General features: G+C 41.1%; 1 protein-coding gene across 1 annotated transcript in view; it reads left to right on the top strand.

Annotated features, from left to right (window-relative positions):
• Window positions 1–20453, top strand: part of LOC120990976 (NLR family CARD domain-containing protein 3-like) — a 111332-nt gene extending 90879 nt beyond the window's left edge. Inside the window, 3 exon segments of the mRNA XM_040419867.1 lie at window positions 3520–3603; window positions 16395–16478; window positions 19934–20453. Of these exon segments, the coding sequence (XP_040275801.1) occupies window positions 3520–3603; window positions 16395–16478; window positions 19934–20291 (526 nt within the window). The 3' untranslated portion in view covers window positions 20292–20453.
• Window positions 20454–20696: the final 243 nt, after the last annotated feature.

Here is a 20696-nt window from a genome sequence, read left to right as displayed (position 1 = left end):
CTTTGTGGAAAAGTGAGGAAATCCTGATGCAGTTAGTAGAATATAGTCTGCTTTAAAGAAGACCTTTCATCAACTTTATGACAACCTCAAGGAGGGCAGAATAAAGTAGTGAGAGAAACTCGGATGTGAACGGTGTGTTAGTCATGAGCTAAAAGTACTGTAAGTGGAACCTGTAGTATAATCATTAAAGCCTGGGCCTGAGAAGAGTCATGGTTATTCATGAGCTTCTTCTCTCCGCACTCACCTGCTGATGATTGGCAGGTCTCACTTAGGGGTAAAGCTTACAAGGCTGCCTATCATCAGTGAGTGCGTGGGAAAAGCGGGATCTCACAAATAAATGTGACTCTTTTCCAGGGGTGGGCTGCTATAATTATGCTGGTTCTCGGTAATCACTTACAGTACATTTAGTTTATAAATGAAACCCTGTGGAAATCAGAATGTCTGTCACCCTTATCTACTGGGACTCTTACCTATGCTAGGAATATTTCCATCCATGGCACCCACTGGAGGAGGTACCACCCTCAGGTTTTTTCAACTGAGAAAATACACTGCTTTACACACAGTAGATTGCAATACTAAATCTACTCGGGTTCCATCAACAGGACAAGACAGCATCTACAGTATTAAACTTTGACAACAGTGCATACAATTACAGAAGGACAGTACAAAGGTAAATAAAACAAATGGTATTACATAAAAACTAAACTCAAGTCTCTAAATGATGTGGTTTTGTGGTTTTTGTGGTATATTTCATTTGACCAATAAGATGGTTAACAGATAATATTATCAGATGTGTCCTACCCTCCAGCCAACCCATTTGGTGATCAGAACTAGAAAGGTCCACTCTAATTTTCAGTCTCTTCAAAGGCAAGATGGAACTTAGGGTGGGTTCACATCCCGTTTTTCCCCATCCTTTTAACATATATAAAAAATGTATATGATAAACGGATGCCTCACACTGATGTCATACAGTGGCATCCTTTCACCGGAGAGTTCCATTGCAAAAAAAACAAACAAACTACAGATACTGTTTTTACCATTGTAAAAAAAATGTATACTTTTCTTTTTACCGGACTGTGCAGGATATGAGAACATGGTGGGCTGTGTTTTTGTGTCCTTTTTTTTCCTAACGTAAAGTTAAGCTGAGGCATAAAATGTCATGTGAACCCACCCTTAACAATCCCATAATCCCCCACTCTCCTCGACCAGTCTCAGAGAAAGAATGTGAGGCCATAACCCAATGGGAGGTCATCAACTAGCACACTACAGGCTAACACACTACAATTTGGCCATTAACCCTTTGAAACACTGAGCATGAATATAAGAAACACAAAAATGTCATATGTTTGTCACAAGTATTAATTAGGTGCAGTTCATTGTATTTAGGCACTGTGTACCATTTATGTTGATATGGTTTCACATTATTTGGGTACTGTATAACATTATTAGGGAACTGTATAACATATTTGAGATCTATATGGTTTGTGTGTATTATTGTATTGTGGCACTAAATAAAAATTGTTCTTCCAACCCTTACGTAAGTGTACATTTTGCATTTTACTACAAAAAATTCATATGAAAACTGCTGTTTTGTGTGAAAATAATGTTCAGAAAGTCACAGCAACCCTACATGAATTTACATTTCAATGCATTTCAATGCAGCTGTGGTACGTTGTACTACTTTTTTAGAAAAAATTGCTAGGCCTCCTTCACGCTGTTTTTTGTGACATATAAAACACACGAATAAAGAAACACCTGTCATTTTGAAGTGTTTTTTTCTATTGGTTTTCTGTTAGGTGGCCGAACCCCGCCTGTGTAAAAATTTCCAGTAATCACTCGATGAACAAGCAGACGCTCGTTCATCAGGTGATCCTGTTTTTCTGACGGCATCAAAAATCATTGTTCCTGTGCAGCTGATCTAAACAGGGATCTGCTTCCCAGGAACAATGAGTTTCTATGTGGACAAGCAATCACTTGTCCACATTCAGTGGAGGTGACTGCTGCATGTAAATGAAGCCCTTCTCTCCATGGATAATCAGGCAATTATTGGCATTAACGTCTGCTTCCTTCTCGATAAATACTGACACATCGGTCCGTGGAAAAGGACCTTAAGGCTCACTAAAAGGTGGATTGTCGGTATCTTTCCTTTTTCTGTTTTCTGATTGAGCCACTGCCTATATAAATGTTGTGAATGCAGTTAGTATTCACATAGTGTAGAGGGAGAAAACTAGGACTAGTTAATGGGTCTGTTTTCTGCTGATACTGTAAGCCGTGTACCGGGTGGGCTTCCCAGGATATAGTGAAGTCACAAACAAGGAAAGCAACCCCAAAACCAGTTTTTGCCAAAACAGAATTTTACCTAAACGTGGCAATGAACACAACCACAAATGCTGGGAACATACAATAAATTTACATACACCCAGCCCGAAGGTGTACATACACCCAGCCCGAAGGTGCACAGCACAGCGCCCTCTGATGGAAGCAGGACGAAAGTGCGGTAAATTACCTACTGGCAGGCACAATTAAACTGCCACACCTTATCTGTTATTACCCTAAAAGTACAAGAATAACTGTATGGATGTGTGGTATGAGCTAGACTGCGGTGCAACACAACAGCTTACAATCTTACAATGCTCTACAGTATCCCCCCTCCAAGTGGTCTTGTAGCACGTGCCTGAGTATTCCTTTTGAGCAAAACGCCAGCCTGGCTTGAGTTTGCGGGAAGTTTATCAGCTCTCCAATGTGAAATGTCACTTTAAGTTATGGAGTCCTTGCAATGAACAGCCAGCAACACTTGAGGCCTGACACAAACTGAGACCCTAACTAACTAACTACAGGTCTGGTCTCAGTCTCTAGGCACCAACACTGTAATGAGGTGCGTGCAGGATCTTACCGTCCTGGGTCTGCTCTGCATCCGCTGGTGACTCTAAACAGAACAAATGCCTCTCCAACAAGCATGCGGTCCCGCAGTGTATGTAGCTTTTCTCCTCAGCTCTCATCAGCGTTCCTGGAAGCAATCCTCGTTCCTCTGGACAGGATCAGGGTCTTGGACACAATCAGCTTCACTTAGCTGCCGCTCTGGTCACTGAGGGATGTTCCCACACCTGGATGCTGTCAGATCCTTTGCTTACACAGTTCCTCAGTCTCAGCTTCCTCTAAGATGGCCGCTCCCTTTCTTCTCCAGGCTCTTGTAACTTCACCTCTCATGAATACAGAAATATATGCTGTCTGTAGCTGTGTTTAGGAAACAGCAGCATCTTGTGGCCAAACAGCAGAATGTCAGTCCAGATCATTTAATTTAATCTATACAAACAGTGTGCACACAATTAGAGATGTTTCCCCATCTCACAATACAATATGGTAAAAATTGTAATTTCACCTTTACATTAAATCGAAATCTGTCATAATAATCTGTTATTTACATTGTGGTTCATTTAGTAGTGTCCAACCAGAGATTATGTAGTTTATCAAACCCAATATTAGTAGAATGACTCTGAACTTTTTTTTTGTATTTTATAGTCTTGGCTGGACACAATTAGAAGATGAAGAATTTTTAGAACTTTACAAATGTCTTCCACACAATCGTTCCTTGACTGGATTGTGGTAAGAGAACATGGTCTTTAATTGAGATTACAGTACTTTGAAAATTTCGTCTAATTTAAGACACTGGCTGTTGTCTGCAGTTTTTCTGAAATGAGATCCTGGCCACCACTGAAGATATATTATGAATAAAACATCCCCTTTATCTAAGTATAATGTAAGCTTGTGTTTATAACGTGATTCTGCATGTCAAACAGACCATTTCAGAATATTCCTGTCCCTTTTCCACCTTCTGCGGCCTTTATGCAGATCATTCATGCAGTACAATAGACTTATTGCTGTAGAACCTATACATACATTATTGATGAAAGACACTTGCAACATCCTCCTTTAGAGAAATCTATTCTGTATAGCGCTTCCTGAATAATAAGATTTATTAGCCTGCCTGTTTAATATGGAGACCCAGCAATACAGTAGTCACTGGATTTTACCAGTTGTTTCTAGAGGAGGTACACTAATTGTATTTCTCAAATGGAAGATACAGACATGGATGTTAGTTGATAGATCTATCTACAAACATTGCCTGTACTTTTATCAGTGTTCAACCTAAGCTGCAAAACATCTGCTTAGTGTTAGGCCTCATGTATGATGGTATTATGACTGTACAAATTTTGAGTTGTATGGATAAATAATATAATACAACACCAACACAAAAGTGGGGTAGCTAGCACCATATGGTCATATGGAATATCTGTGGCGTGGAGCAGGGGAGTATACAGAAATCATGGGGACCCAGAGCAAAGTTCATAATGCACCCCCCCCCCCCACACACACACATTTAGCTAGGGATAATGTCACGGCGTGGTATGGGAGGGGAACTCCACACCAAACACAAAAGGGAGGGAGAAGGTACCAGGCCTGCAAACTAGGGAAAGGGGAAAGGTCACCACCTAATAAATCCCAACCCGAGCCCTGACTGCTAACAGAATGAACAGACCTCAATGGTAGGACTGTTCATCCGCTGGAACCTAAGCCTGGCTCACCCTAGAAGGCCCTGAAGATAGTGATTGGGCCACAGATGACCTGGTCCTTCCCATCTGAAGGAACAAGAGTCTGCCTCAGGTCTGGTACCAAGAGAGAGGGAAATAAACACAATTTCCAAAAGGAAGGACACTTAACTCTGGGTAAATGGAAAGCAGGAACTCAGCCGAGATCCAGACACCAAACCATCCACAACCAGAATGAGCTATCAACCGCAAGGAGTGATGGGTAAAGCCAGACTAAGAAGGGAGTAGTAATGGTCACATGATCTGCACCTGAAAAGGAGATGTGGATATCCCAGCAACACATAGACAAAGTGAAACCAAAAGAAGCTGTCAGATCACTGACGTGCAGCCAGTCTTTCAGATCTTCTACCACCTGTCACGGGTTTGACAGATAATTCCTCAGCATCCTAAGGGCATGTTCACATGTGCATTGAAGCTTTCGTTCAGGACCTTCATTGCAGATTCCACCAAAAAGGGCAAACAGAATAAATTCCTGCATAAAGGACTTTTTTTCCTCTAAAAAAGCAGGCACCTGAATGGACCCTATTATAGTTCATTATTTTCATTGTTGTGATGCTCTAACAGAGCAGAACAATGAAAATAACTAGCGCTGATGGGAATGTCACCTAATAGAGCTTGAGGACACCCCTGTATACTTAAACCTGCTATTGGGTCTTGATTTCATGAACCCAGGACCAGCTGTATGAGAGGCAGCAACCTTAGTAGTTGAGCCACAGGCTTAACTATGGTAAATAGGGTATTTTCTCAGGGTTTCTACCACCTCGTTTTGTCATATTTAGCTGTCAGACACTAGCGATCCGCTAGTGTCTGCTCTACCAAACAATGCTATTATAATAGCTTTTTGTGCAGCCGTTTGCCTAAAAAACGAACTTTTATTGATATGCTAATGAGCCTCTAGGTGCTATGCGGGCGTCTTTTCAGCACCTAGAGGCTCGGTCTACTCACCCAAAATGCCGCCCAGCGCGTCCCTCCAGCCCGCCCATCTCCTCTGGAATACGATCCTCCCTCTGAGCCAGCGGACGAATTCTCGCGCCTGCGCCGTGCGTGTCTGTATTCGGCGCAGGCGCAGTGAATGTCTGACTGCTGCCTGCACGGACATCTCGGTCATCGGCGCTGGCACAGTGGAGATGTCTGTGCAGGGAGCTGTCAGACATTCACTGCGCCTGCGCCGAATACAGACGCGCACAGCGCAGGCGCGAGAATTCGTCCGCTGGCTCAGAGGGAGGATCGCATTCCAGAGGAGATGGGCGGGCTGGAGGGATGCACTGGGCGGCATTTTGGGTGAGTAGACCGAGCGTCTAGGTGCTGAAAAGACGCCCACATAGCACCTAGAGGCTCATTAGCATATCAATAAAAGTTCGTTTTTTAGGCAAATGGCTGCACAAAAAGCTATTATAATAGCATTGTTTGGTAGCGCAGACACTAGCGGATCGCTAGTGTCTGACAGCTAAATATGACAAAACGAGGTGGTAGAAACCCTTTAAAGCCTCAATAGTATTATCTATCTATCTAATATATATATATATATATATATATATATATTGTGTTTATTGTAATTTATTTTGCTCCATTACATTTTTTGTAACTATTAAATAAATTCAATTTTTGCTGTTATCCGCTACAATGTATGGCAAGAATACTAGTGAGGTTTTTAGTCAGAAAATCGTCCCGCTGACTACAGTTAAAGGGGTATTCTGGTTAGAGAAGGTTATCCCCTATCCTGTGGATTGGGGATAACTTTTGGATTGGTGGGGGTCCTACTGCTGGGACCCCCACCATTCCCGAGAATGGGGACCCTGTACCTTGTGGAGTCCCCTGAAATGGAGGGAGCACCTAGTCAGAAATGTGTGCTGCCCCGGCTGTACTCAGCTATCTCCAGTGCTCCCATAGAAATAAATGGAGCTGCTGCATGTATTTCAGACCTGTTGCTTCGTCCATTTCAGGGGGACTCCACGGGGTACAGGGCCCCCGCTCTAGTGATTTATCCGGTTGCTACCACTGGGACCCCCTCCAATCTGATAGTTACCCCCTATCCTGTGGAGCATATGCCTTTAAGCCTGTGGCTCAACTGTTAAGGTTTCCATTTTACATGCAATAGGTCCTGGAATTAAGATGAGCACAGACAAAGTTTCAAATACACAGAGGTATTCTCAAGCAGTACTAGGTCAGTTTCAGACCAGTTTGTTCACTGCGTGGAGCAGTGAACTCTGCTCCTTTGACTGGATTCCATGGCTTTATAATGCCGTAAGTGTCTGCCCAACCTCAACTGTAATGATTTGTACTGACATAATGTTCTCAATACAAATCATTACAGTTGAGGTTGGCCAGAGACACACAGCATGATAAATCATTACAATGCCATGAAGGTCTGGTCATTCCCACATGGAGTGTGTTTCACACAGTGAACACGCTTATCTGAAACTCGCATTAGAATGTCCCTACTCCTTAGAGCACAGTTTAGTAGCAGCTTCCAAAAGGGGTAGTAGCTGAACCATGACTTATTATAGTGTCCTAGCTGAGACCCCCAACCCCACGGGGCCGAGAGCAGATGCCTGGTCTGCCTTAACTGGAGTGGGGAATTCTCGGTTTGTGACAACCAGAGCCATGCAGGACTGTCTACTGGGTACTGTGACATTAGAAAGGGTGGGTACTGGTGCTGAAACTAGTAGTAGACTGCTGTATTTGGCTAATTGGCTGGTTCCCAGAGTTTGGCCTGTGGCATCATTGTCTCCAGGAAAATACCGGTAAGCCTTTTGTGAGAGAACAAATGGGGACATTTATCAAATTGGTGTAAAGTAGAACTGACTTAGTTGCCCATAGCAACCAATCAGATTCCACCTTTCATTTTGGACAGCTCCTTTGGAAAATGAAAGGTGGAAACTGATTGGTTGCTATGGGCAACTAAGCCAGTTCTACTTTACACCAGTTTGACAAATGAACCCAAAAGTTTCCAGCCCCATCTGCTCTGAAAACGTACAAATTAATACACTGAACAGTCCTTATCTGACCACTGAATGGTCAGAATTAGACTTCTATAGGATAGAAATCTCATGACACGGTATGGGAAAATCATGTTGTTTTGAAAAGCTGGTAATCTCATTACATACATCTCACGACATGTCAGGTCACAAGAAAAGGTATCCATTGCACAAACATTAACCAGGACACCATCTTCCTGCTTTCATGAATGTCACAGTACAGTATAATGCAAGCAAGAACTTTAATTTTTTTCTGCACATACTGCAGTGATAACATGGTTTTGCCATGATTTAAAAAAAGACAATATGAGATTAGATATTTAAATACCTTATTTGATAGCAATTTCTGTCTCAGAAACAGAAGAACCATAATATAGACTTTCCTGTGCAATCTAGGGAAACTCCTAGTTAGTGCTCCAGTCCTTGTATCTAATTTTTCACATGCTGGTCAGTCTACCAATAACTGCCTTGGAGTGTTTCCGACTTCCGAATAATAAATGTTAATGTCCTTCACAAATGGTTGGGCAGCTGTGAATTTTTTATTTCCTCATAAATTATTACCTCTGAGAGGAAACCTAGAATATTGATGAAGATAACAATCAATTGGTCCATTTGTCTAAGCTGCAGACTTTGTTTTTGGATCAAGCACTATTTATCTCAGGAATGTGTAATCTTTCATTACTACGGTACTTTCCAATTCTATCTGCTCATAATATGTAATAGTAAAGGTCTTAGCCATCATCTGTCAATAAGAAGTTGCAAAAAACCTTAATATTTCACTGGGTATGATACTAAAGCTCTCTACTCTTTTTGTGTCAGTGCATGTAGCTAGAAGGTTCCCTGTCTCTAGGTGGTCTCTTTGTATGGAGGAGATAAGGATCAGGCTGTTGGATTTTCTTCCTACTCAAACATGCTTGCTTTGCCAAGCTGAGCAGCCAAGTGTATGAGGATATCTGGAGTGATAGCTGGTGGATGACAGCTATCTTATGTGTATGGAGATGCACTATTCTGTGCCATTCAATGATATTTTTAGTGGTCCCCAGTAGTTAAAAATTAGAAGTACTCAGCTGTCAAAAAGACCAAAGCAAAACTGTATGTTTTAGACCTGAAGGACAGTACATGACTGGGATTCTCCCAGTGGTGCTCTTTAAATCAGTATGTCATGCACCACTGCTTCAGGAAATGCACTAGAAATAACAAAGCTTACCCCTTGAATCAACAGGGGGTGCACTGGTGCCATCCAATCAAAAACAGGTGAGATGTCTTGTCTGTTCTTTGCTTGGTAAAATATACTACCGCAGTATTCTAATCTGCACAAAAATGACTTTTCAGACTCCATCTATGGATGCACATTCTTGGCTGACACACACACAGGCACCCTCACCTGCAGTTGTGCCTGGTTGCACACCTGACTGACAAATGATGCCATTATGACTGCTGCCAGGGAGATGAGTGATATATGCTGACAGGCCACATTGTGACACACTCAGTGTTCCTTCTATTAACATTGTCATGGAGCCTACAATACAGATTTTTATAGAGGCTGATAGTTTATTTTATCTCCCTGGCCCAGTCCATCCCATGGAATGGGGCACAGCACAGGCAGTAAACTGATGTGAACCTACAGAACACAAGCCAAGATTAACAACCAGCAGTGGCCACTCTAGCAACCCCCTTAAAACAGCAAGGGGGGGGGGGGGTTGCAGTGTTGGACTGGACTGGTGTTCCTGTGGCCCACCAGAGGAAATTTTTCTTGAGACCCAACTCTATATTAATAAAGTGTACTAGTTTTTTTTGAAGGCATTACATATTTTTTTTTTTCCTCCTGATCTTTAGGACTCATCATGATATCTGAGCCTGGGCCCAACAGAAGATCACTCTAGTGGGTCAGTCCCACCCTGCATGGCCAAATTCTCACTCCACCCCCTAATGCCTTGAGAGGCAGAGTTTCCAAAATGGGGTAATTTCTTGGGATTGCATTTAATATGTAATCCCAGTTGTCCGCACAAGAGGTGTAAATCACCACATTGGGCTTCAAAATAAGCATGATGCTCTTTTACTCCTCAGACCTCGCATAAATTTAGGCAAAAGATTAGGGCCACATTTAGGGTGTTTTTAAAACCAGGAAATGCAGAATAATAAAAAGGGGCCCTTTTTTTCACACTGGCACACATTGGGCACAACCTATTGGGGACGGAAATGCCATATGTGTGGAAATATTGCAATTTTTACTTTGCACCATCTGCCATGCATTTATTTTAAAAAAATACCAGTGGGTCAAAATGCTCACTATGCTTTTTAATAAATACCTGGAGGGGCTCAGTTTCAAAAATGGGGTAACTTCTCAACGGTTCCATCTATTATTTTACACAGGTATCAACACAATTTGTGTAGTTGACCACTTTGGGCCTCAAAAGCACATGGTGCTCTTTTATTCCAGAGCCCTCTTGTCTGTCCAGGGCCACATGTAGAGTGTTTCTAAGACCTAAAAGTCCAGAATAATAATAAAAGAGCTTACTTTTGACACTGACACAAGCTGGACACAACATATTGGGCACTGAAATTTAATATTTGCGAAAAAATAGCAGTTTTCACTTTGCACCGTCTGCTGTGCATTTATTTTTGGAAAACACCTCTGGGATCAAAATGCTCACTACACCCCATGGTAAATTCTGTCACCTCTTCAGAATTTCAGTTTTTCGGCAGATTTTCCATTTCAGTCCATTTTTTCCAGTAACAAAGCAAGGGTTAACAGCCAAACAAAACTCAACATTTATTACCCTGATTCTGTAGTTTACAGAAACATCCCATATGTGGTCATAAACTGCTGTAAGGGCACACGGCAGGGCACAGAAGGAAAGGAACGCCATATGGTTTTTGGAAGACAGATTTCACTGGGATAATTTTAAGTTGCCATGTTACATTTGAAGAGCCCCGATGCACCCCTAGAGTAGAAACTCCAAAAAAGTGACCCCATTTTGGAAACTATGGGATAAGGTGGCAGTTTTGTTGGTACTATTTTAGGGTACTCATGATTTATGGTTGCTCTATATTACACTTTTTGTGAGGCAAGGTATCAAAAAATAGTTGTTTTCACACAGTTTTTCTTTTTTCTTTTATACAATGTTCATCTGACAGGTTAGATCATGTGCTATTTTTATAGAGCAGGTTGTTACGGATGCGACAATATCAAATATGACTACTTTTTTGTTGTTGTTTTTTTTCAGTTTTACATAATAAAGCATTTTTGAAAAAAAATCTTTTTAGTGTCTCCATATTTTGAAAGCCATAGTTTTTTTATTTTTTGGGTGACTGTCTTATGTAGGGGCTTATTTTTTTCTATAGGAGATGACAGTTTGATTGGTACTATTTTAGGGTGCATATGACTTTTTGATTGCTTGGTATTCCACTTTTGTGACACCGTGTTTTTTTTTTACGGTGTTCACCTGAGGGGTTAGGTCATGTTAATTTTTTTTACAGCAGGTTGTTACGGACACGGCAATACCTAATATGTATACTTTTTAATTTCTTGAGCGATTGTCTTAGGTAGGGGCTCAATTTTTGTGGGATGAGATGATGGTTTGATTGGTAATATTTTGGGGTGCGTATGACTTTTTGATTGATTGGCATTTCACTTTTTGTGATGTAAGGTGACAAAAAATTGCTTTTTTTACAACCTTTTTATATTTTTATTTTTTACGATCTTCACCTGAGGGGTAAGATCATGTGATATTTTTATACAGCAGGTTGTTACGGACGCGGAAATACCTAATATGTATACTTTTTTTTTTATTTAAGTTTTTCACAATAACAGCATTTTTGAAACCAAAAAAAATCCCGTTTTAGTGTTTCCATATTCTGAGAGACATATTATATATTTTTTTGGGGTGATTGTCTTAGGTAGGGTCTAATTTTTTGCGGGATGAGATGACGGTTTGATTGGTACTATTATTGGGGCATACGCCTTTTTGATCGCTTGGTGTTGCACTTTTTGTGATGTACGGTTACAAAAAATGAGCACAGATTTTATTTTATTTTTCTACGGCGTTCAGGTGAGGGGGTGGATCATGTGATATTTTTGTAGAGCCAGTCATTATGGATGCGGCAATACCCAATATGTCTGGTTTTCATTTTTGTTTTCTTTTTTTTTTATGTGTTTTATTTTGGGAAATGCAATTTTATTTTTTTACTTGAAACTTTATTTTTTTTATATAAAAAACACTTTTTAAACTTTTTTATTTACTTTTTATTTTCGTACCACTCTGGGACTTGAACTTCTGGTGTCTTATCCCCTCTGCAATGCCTTACAATACAACGTTTATTGTAATGCATTGGCTGTCAGCTTTTATGCTGATAGCCTGCCTGTGAGACCCAGCCTAAGGGCTGGATCTCACAGGCTTCCGTAGAAGGCAAGCTCCGATGCCTATGGAAGGCATTGGCTTGCCTTCTCTGCCATCGGGTTCCCGCCACTGCAGCACGGGGTGTGCGGCGCTGGTCCTTAAGTCATGTCCGCCAGCGTCGTACATGTACGGCGTGGGTCTTCCACGGGTTAAAATAGCAATGATGGATCCAGCATGAACAACATTGAAAGTTAATGGGTGCCGCATCCGTTTTCTATTGTGTCCAAGAAAATGGATCCAGCACCCATGACTTTCATTGTGTGTCATGCCGGATGCGTTTTGCTCTGCATCCCATGCCGGACAGAAAACCACAGCTTGCTCTGGTACACATTTTGGAGCATTCCGTTCTTTTCAGTTCATTTTTGTCCCCATTGACAATGAATGGGGACAAAACTTAAGCATTTTTCTCCGGTATTGAGATTCGGCAGAGGATCTCAATACCGGAAAAGTTAAACGCAAGTGTTAAAGTAGCCTAAATCATTAAGCTAGGCCTCAAATCCACATGGTGCTCTTTCTCTTCCGAACCCTGCAGTATCCCTAAAAAGAAGTTTATGACCACATAGGCAGTGTGTCATGCTTGGGAAAAATTATGAAACAACATTTGAGATGCTTTTTGTCCTGTTGCCACTAGTAAAAATGAAATATATAATGCTAAAACTACATATAATTGAAATAAATTGTAATTTTTCATTTCATGTCCCTTTTTTAAAATTCTATGAAACATCTGTGGAGTCAAGCCCATCACTATATCCCTAGGTTAATACTTTGAAGGGTTTAGTTTCCAAAATGGAGTAACTTTTCAAGGTTTAACACTGTACAGGAACCTCAGGGGCTTTGTAAATGTGACATGGTGTCCAAAAACCATTCCAGCTTAATCTGCCCTCCAAAAGCCTAATGGCACTTCTTCCCTTATGAGCCCTGTGTTGCGCCCATTTATCAGTTTACTACCACGTATAGGATATTGCTGTATTCAGGAAAAAATAATAAGTTCTCCTGTTACCCCTTGTGAAAAAAAAAAATGTGGGCTGAAGCAATATTATATTGGAAAAAATATAGCTTTTCATTTTCACAGCCGAGCACATCTAAATTCTATGATATACCTGTGAGGTCAAAGCAATTACTACACCCCTCGATAAATTCCATGAGGGAAGTATTTTCCAAAATGCTGTCACATTTTTGGGGTTTCCACTGTAGGGGTAACTCAGGTTTTCTTCAAATACAACATGGCCCCAAAAACCATTCCAGTTTATGAACATATATTGGGTGTTTCTGTAAACTGCTAAATCAGGATAACAAATAATGTAGTTTTTTATGTTGCTGTTAACCCCTGCTGTGTTACAACAAAAAGGATTAAAATGGAAACTATGCAAAAAAAATTACATTTTTACATTTCACCTCCATTTTGATTTAATTCCTGTGGGATACCTAAAGGGTAAACGTTTCCAAAATTAGTTTAGAATAATTTTAGGGGTATAGTTTCTTAACGGTTCATTAATGGGTGATTTTTATTATGTAAGCCTCTCAAATTTATTTCAGAACTGAATTGTTCCTTAAAGCCGGTTTTGGAATTTTCTTGAAAAATTTCTTCTAAAATCCTAAATCCTTCTAATGTTCAAAAAGAATAAGATAGCATTTACAAAATTATGCCAACATAAATAAGACATATGGTGAATGTTAATTAATAACTATTTTGTGAGGTATCACTGCCTGTCTTAAAATTAGAGAAATTAAAATTTATGAAAATTGTGACTTTTTCCTAATTTCTGTAAATTTTGGATTTGTTTAAAAAATAGAGAAAAAACATATCAACCCACATCTACCACTAACATGAAGTAGCATGTGTAACAAAAAAACATTCCCGGAATTGCTTAGATACGTAAAAGCATCCCAAAGTTATTACCACACATCAGCTTTGCAAAATTTGGCTGTCAAAACTGGTTGTGTCTGGAAGGGGTTAAAGGGGTATTCCCATCGCATACAATGGGGGCATATCGCTAGGGACACGCACCTACAAGGAGAACGGAGCATTGAGAGCTGTGGCTGGAGGCCACCACCAAGTGCTGTTACCCGCTGCTCCCATACAAGTGAATGGGAGTGCACCGCACATGTGCGGCCCCTGCTCCCATTCATTTCTATAGGTCAGACAGAAATAGCCGAGCCAACGCTTAGCTATTTTCAGCAGCCCCATTGAAATGAATGAAGGGTGGCTGCGCATGCGCAGTGCGCCCTCCATTCATTTCCCCGCTCAGTTTTTGTTGTAAGTGTGGGTCCCAGAGGTGGGACCCGCACCTATTATACAATGGGGGCATATCCTAGCGATATGACCCTATTGTATGTGATGTTAAAACCCATTTAAGACATACAACTTTGCAAGAAAGTTGATAACACGTGGAAAATATCTTATGTGTCTAATAGAGACATCACAATACTAAAACTGGGGGTTGCACGGATTATATTTAAAAAAATATCGAAATGATGTAAAATAATCAAAAAATCTAGTCTATACTATACATGCCTACCACTCGTGTTCTAGTGCATAACAGGATTCCCAGCAATATCTACTTCCTAGGGCTTCTTGGAACAGAAATATGATTCCTCAACTGATCACTGGCTAAGATGGTTTACTGCTACAGCTAGTGATTGACAGAGCTGTCACATTTTCAGTGATGAGAGGGACCAGGAAGTAGACATTGGCGTAAGAATCTGGAAACACTGCAACAGGAAAAGCGGGGGACCAGTAAGGTGAGTAGGACTTGTTTTATTATTTTACACCATTCTAAACTTTTTTTTTTATAGTGGACCACACAACCTCTTTGATGAAGATGTGTCAAATCAATAGCTTTTACTGCTGAAATCAAACTGGTGGAAATAGCAAATGTGGCACTGGCATAAGGATTCAATGCTACTACACTAGCTGAATTGATATTTTGCTTCTTACATCTGTATTCAGGAAGCAGACATGAGGTGCCAGGAAGGAAAAAAGTTGTAACATGCAACAAGACAATTACTGAGTTTCTGACAGTAGAGTAAAATATTACGGCAGTGATACCACACACTTAAATGGCTGTTCCCTTAGAAAACAGCTTTTGTTTAAAGCATAATTGGGCTGTGCCCATGGCAGAGTTTTTGCCAAGGTTCTGAAAATCCTTAATTGAGAACATGCAGACTGTTACTGGGAACTTTTAATTTAGCTCAAAATCTAGGCCAGAGTCAATTAATGCAGCTAAATCATGAGTTTTCTTTAATTGCTTCACATTAGGCAGTTTTATGAAATTATAACTCTAAAAACAAATTTTCTCTGATTCTATTAATCCACATATTATTATACCTTGCCACACTCAGGATGCTTTGGAAACACTCTTGGAAATGACAGGTTCAGGTAATTGTTGTGCAGAAATGGAAAATGCTGTGATGCTGTGTATAGAAGAAGCCAGCTTTCTAGTCACATGTCTCAACTGTACAATGAAGGGGAAGTGAGGAACTGTACTTTTTTCCTGTTTTTTCTAAGGGCCCTTTTAACCCATCTAAAGACCCTAGACCTAGAGCATCATGTTTGAAAATCCAATATTCCTTATGACTTTTAATCAAATGGAGAATCAGATTTTACCATAAGAGGAGGCAAGTTTCTCCAATGTTTCACTCTCCTTTGGGCAATACTCAATTTTCTTGTTTTGATCAAACAATATTCATGGGAGGGGATTATTTAGTTTAACATTTTTTATAAAGCGTCCCCTGTGTAGTATGATCCTGCAGTCATATGTTACTACTGCTAGCTCACTTCTCATTAATGTACAGAAGAGGGGCAGATAGAAGGAAGTAATAAATGACTGCTTTACTTTAAATAAGGTGATGATATAAATTGGGAGCCATTTGCAAAAATATAAAACAAATAATGTTTGCGCATACCTTGGAGGGGTTTCCCGAGACTTTAGAACTGATGATCTATCCTCAGGATAGGTCATCAGTATCTGATCTGTAGCGATCCAACATTCGGGACCCCCGCCAATCAGCTGCTCGAGAAGGCCACAGCCCTTGCAGTAGCACCACAACCTTCTATCAGCTTTTCCTAGGCCAAGTGACAACACGTTTATTGGTCATGTGGCCTAGATACATCTCAGCCCCAACAACGTGAATGTGGCTGAGGGCGATACCAAGTACAGCCGCTATGCAATGTATAGGCTCTGTGCTTGGCAAGCACGTAGAAGGCCACGGTGCTCACAAGAGAACTGGTGCATTTTCCAACACATGATTGGTGGGGGTCTTGGGTGTCTGACCCACACGGTCAGATACTGAAGATCTATCCCGAGAATAGGTCATCAATTCTAAAGTGTTGGAAACCCCTTTTATTTATCTTGGTATGGTTTTGTATTTGGTTTTATGTCCTAACCACATGCAACATTTTTTTCTAGGCTTGAAGGAAACAACATCAATTACACAGCCATAGAACAGTTTTCTGACATACCTTTATTCAATTCAACCCTACATCATGTGGTGTAAGTATAACATCATCATCAGTCTCCTTATGAAGACATTATCCTGCATTGCTGATACAGTTGGGTGCAAAACAACCCATATGAAGCCAATTTTCTTCCGTTTAGAGAAAAATTCTTCCTCGACTCCAAATATAGCAACCAGAATTGGTTGCTCCAGTAATATCATTTGTAATCAGGCTCGGACTAGCCCACCGGGGAGGCGGGGGATTTCTCGGTCGGCCCCCAGTCTCCTGCGCCCAGAGATAAGACGGAGGAGTAATTATTTCTCTTGTTTCTCAGAAGAGATAATTATTGTAGCCACTAGGTGGCAGTATCGCACAGTGATGCAGCCCTAATACTAGTGTAAATTGTACAGGAGGCCCTGCAGTATCTTCTAAGCTTCCTGGGCTGCTGGCAGTAAAGGAGGAGAGAACATATCTGGCCATCCTCCTGCCTTCCCTGCTGTCAGAAAACTGTGGTTGTTGGAGAGAAGGACTCCCTGCGGCGCTGGGCTGATTTCTCAAGTGTGTGACAATAGTGAGCTGTAGGAGACTGTAAAGGCGGAATAAGGGATTTGTTTATAGTATACTCAGATTTGTGTATGTGTGCTGCCCTCTGCAGAGTTCAGAGTGGCATTGGGGGGACTCTGCCCTAGCTCCCCCAAAGCCTCTGCTTTAGGTGCACCCCCATTAGTGCCACAGCTACAGATGCACCCCAATGCCGTCCCCTCTAAATGCACCCCTAATATTGCTTCTTCTCCAGTTGCCCTTCTAATACCTCTGCTCCAGGATCACCACTATTACCCTTCCTCAGGCGACCATAATGCCTCTGCTTTAGGTGCACCCCCATAAATGCCCCAGCTCCAGATGCCCCCACTCTAAATGCACTACTAATATTGCCTCTTCTCCAGTTACCCCTGCTCCAGGATCCCAACTATTTTCCTGCCTCAGGTGACCCTAATGTCTGTGTTTCAGTTATGACCCTCCCTTTGTGCCCTTTGCTCACATTGCTTCTCTAGCACCTTTGCTTGGGCTTTGTTAAAGGTTATGACCTGCAAAGGGGGTTGAACTTATGCCCGAAAAATTCTGCACAATGCATCACATTCTCCAGTATTGACACGAATGGTTTACATGGCGGCAGTGATGATATTCCGTATTTATATGCATCACTGCTGTCATGTAAAGAGATACTGGTGGTGGAATGGTGGAGGATTTAAAGTGGTTGTCTAGGTTTTCAGGTTATCCTCTCCACACCATAGGGCATAATTATATGATTAGTGGGGTCCGATTCTGCGACCTCCACTGATCCCAGGAACAGGTCCTGTTCCCCCTTTTTGATGGTGTGGCAGACCACACATATGCTCTGCTTCTCCATTTATTCTCTTTGGGACCACTGGAAATAGCCAGTGCTGTACTCTGCCATCTCCAGCGACCCCATAGAGAATGGATGGAGAGGCAGGGCATATGCTCGACCTGCCACTCATTCAAGAAGAGGGAATCAGTTGGGGCTCCAGCATTCAGACCCCCACGGATCACTTAGTTATCCCCGATCCTGTGGATAGAAGATAACTAGAAAAGTGGACACAGGTCCTTTAACAGTCGAGCATTTCTATTTTAGTTTGACACATATTTTAGGCCACATTTTTTATTTTATTTTTATTTTCATTTTTTTACACCTAAAGAAAATCTTTAGGGATAGGGAATGTGAAAAGGTCCAACAGCTATGACACGACAGGTGATAAGTGTCTGATTGATAGGGGTCTGACTGCTGGGACCCCCATAATCAAAGGAACGTGGTCTTAAGACCCTTGTGTACATAGATTGGTGGTAATGTAATTAAATGTCTTAGGACCCCTTTTTTCATGATGAGTGGGTGTTCCAGCAGTTAGACCCCAGCAATCTGATATTTATCACCTATCCTGTAGATAGGCAATAGGTCATTATGGTAGGACAACCCTTTTAATTATAATATAGATTATGTACAATATGAGGAGGTTAAGATTTGGTAAATTTCATGCCAGAAATGTATGCTTAAAGGGGTAAAGGGTTTGTTTCACTTCAGTAAATGGCATTTATCATGCAGGAATTACAAGGCACTTACTAATGTATTGTGATTGTCCATATTGCCTCCTTTCCATCACATTATACACAGCACGTATCCGTGATTATTACCACAGTGTAATCCAGCAGTGGTAGCCATGCTTACACACTATAGGGAAAGGCTGGAAGTGTGCATAGGCCAACACCTTTACCTATAGTGTGCAAGCACGGCCACCGCTGCTGGATTGCAGAGTGGTCAAAACCATGGATATGGGCTGTGTATAATGTGATGGAAAGGAGGCAATATGGGGAATCACAATACATTAAATATATATAAAGGGGCAGCGCAAAACTCCAAACCAATAGGACTGATGTGTGTCTTCCACCAACTTTCAGCAAGCACACACTAGCTTCATTAGGCCTTTCTTTCAATTAACATCGTGTGAGATTATGAAGAAGACATGCATATAGTGAAGCACTGCAACAACCAGCCGTTCCTCCTCTCGATGTTATACTCACAAGCATATAAGTAGAATATACGCCTCAAAAGAAAGCCGACCAGTAGGTCCTCTGCAAAGTTGTTCTCGTTGTGCCTCCTACAGATGATTCAATATTGCTCCCATAGTGAAACTCCGTATTTTAAAATTCATAAATATGGTTCATTATACTCACATTCAGATTAGATAAAATGCGCAACAATAAAATCAACACAGATCAATGGTCCTGCCTGACCCGGGTTTCGCTCCAAATGGCTTCATCAGGGGTGTCACGCTGCTTGTGTCTTGTTTTTGACTGACTTAAGTGCAGGATATCCATATATGTGTAAATTCTGCCACATGTATGTTTGTGGATTTTGCTGTGAATGTCTACCATCATACTTCATCTTTCTGTTATTACTGTAAGTGCGCATGAACACGACCGTTGAATGTTTTGCAGTCTGCAAATTGCAGATCCGCAAAATATGGAAGCCGGGTGTGTGCATTCCACATTATGCGGAACAGAACAGCCGGCCTCTAATAGAACAGTCCTATCCTTGTCTGTAATGTGGACAATAATAGGACATGTTCTATCGTTTTGCAGAACGGCCATGCGGACATACAGACACGGAATGTACACAGAGTCATTTTATTTTTATTTTTTTGTGGCCCCATTAAAGTAAAGTAAACGGTGCAGACATGGAATAAAAATAAGTTAGTGTGCAGGAGCCCTAAGGTGGGCACCCAGAATCAGTTACACTGGTGGGCCCTAAGTACCCCAGTCCGGCACTGTTTGTAATCCAGGTCCATTTTAATACATTTTACTGCACAGAATCCCCTTTCTTTTCTCTGTCCGTTCTCAGGCCAATTCTGGCTTGCATAGCCATTTGCTAAATAATCATGTATGTGCTATAGTTGTATAACATCTTATTAGCATTATTAATATATCATTTCATTGCAGCTTGCTGGGAAATAACTTAGTCCATGAAAACATTGCCGCTCTAAAAGCAAAATCTGATAAAAGCATCATTGTCGCACACATCGATGAAAACTTCGGTCAAGATTTTTGGCAAGGCTGGTGGGACTGGATATTTCAACGATGCAAAATATGCAATGATGAGAAGATTGTCTCTTTCTTAACAAAGGTGTACAGAGGACTAGGTCTTTGTGATGGAAAGGATACTGAGTGGATGAAGGACTGGTATATGCAGTTGAATAACTTTCTGCAGGAACGAATACAGCAGTGCTCCATTAAGGTCATAGCTAAAAAGATGGAGGAACTCAGGAAAATGTTTCAGCAGCAATCAGAGAATCACTGAAATGATCTTATTCTCATGATCATTGTCTGTGTCAGCACTTGGACTGAAGTTGTTATACTGTATACAATGTATAGTGTATGCTGTAAATGAAGTGACCTCCTACCTACCTCCTTACTTCTAAGTGTTGAGGTAAACTACAGACCTTTCCAACATCATGAAAAACATTTCTTTCATAAAATAATCATAGAGTTTATCCAACAAACACCCACTGGAAGCCTTCATATATGTGATAATACCTGCTACTTCATATAATAGGTATGCAAGAAATACCATAAGGGGTCACTGTGAAATTCACCCAAGTGGTCCAGTGGCCATTTATTGACCGGTAGTTGAGTTGCCATGAAATTACAAGTTGATCACCCCCTTTATTGAATTAAGTGGGCTATCTTGAAGATCTCTCGGTTC

The sequence above is a fragment of the Bufo bufo genome, chromosome 2 (assembly GCF_905171765.1).
Source record: "Bufo bufo chromosome 2, aBufBuf1.1, whole genome shotgun sequence".
NCBI classification, from domain to species: Eukaryota; Metazoa; Chordata; class Amphibia; order Anura; family Bufonidae; genus Bufo; species Bufo bufo.
Note: the sequence above shows the minus strand (reverse complement) of the source record. Positions and strands in the feature narration are given on the sequence as shown.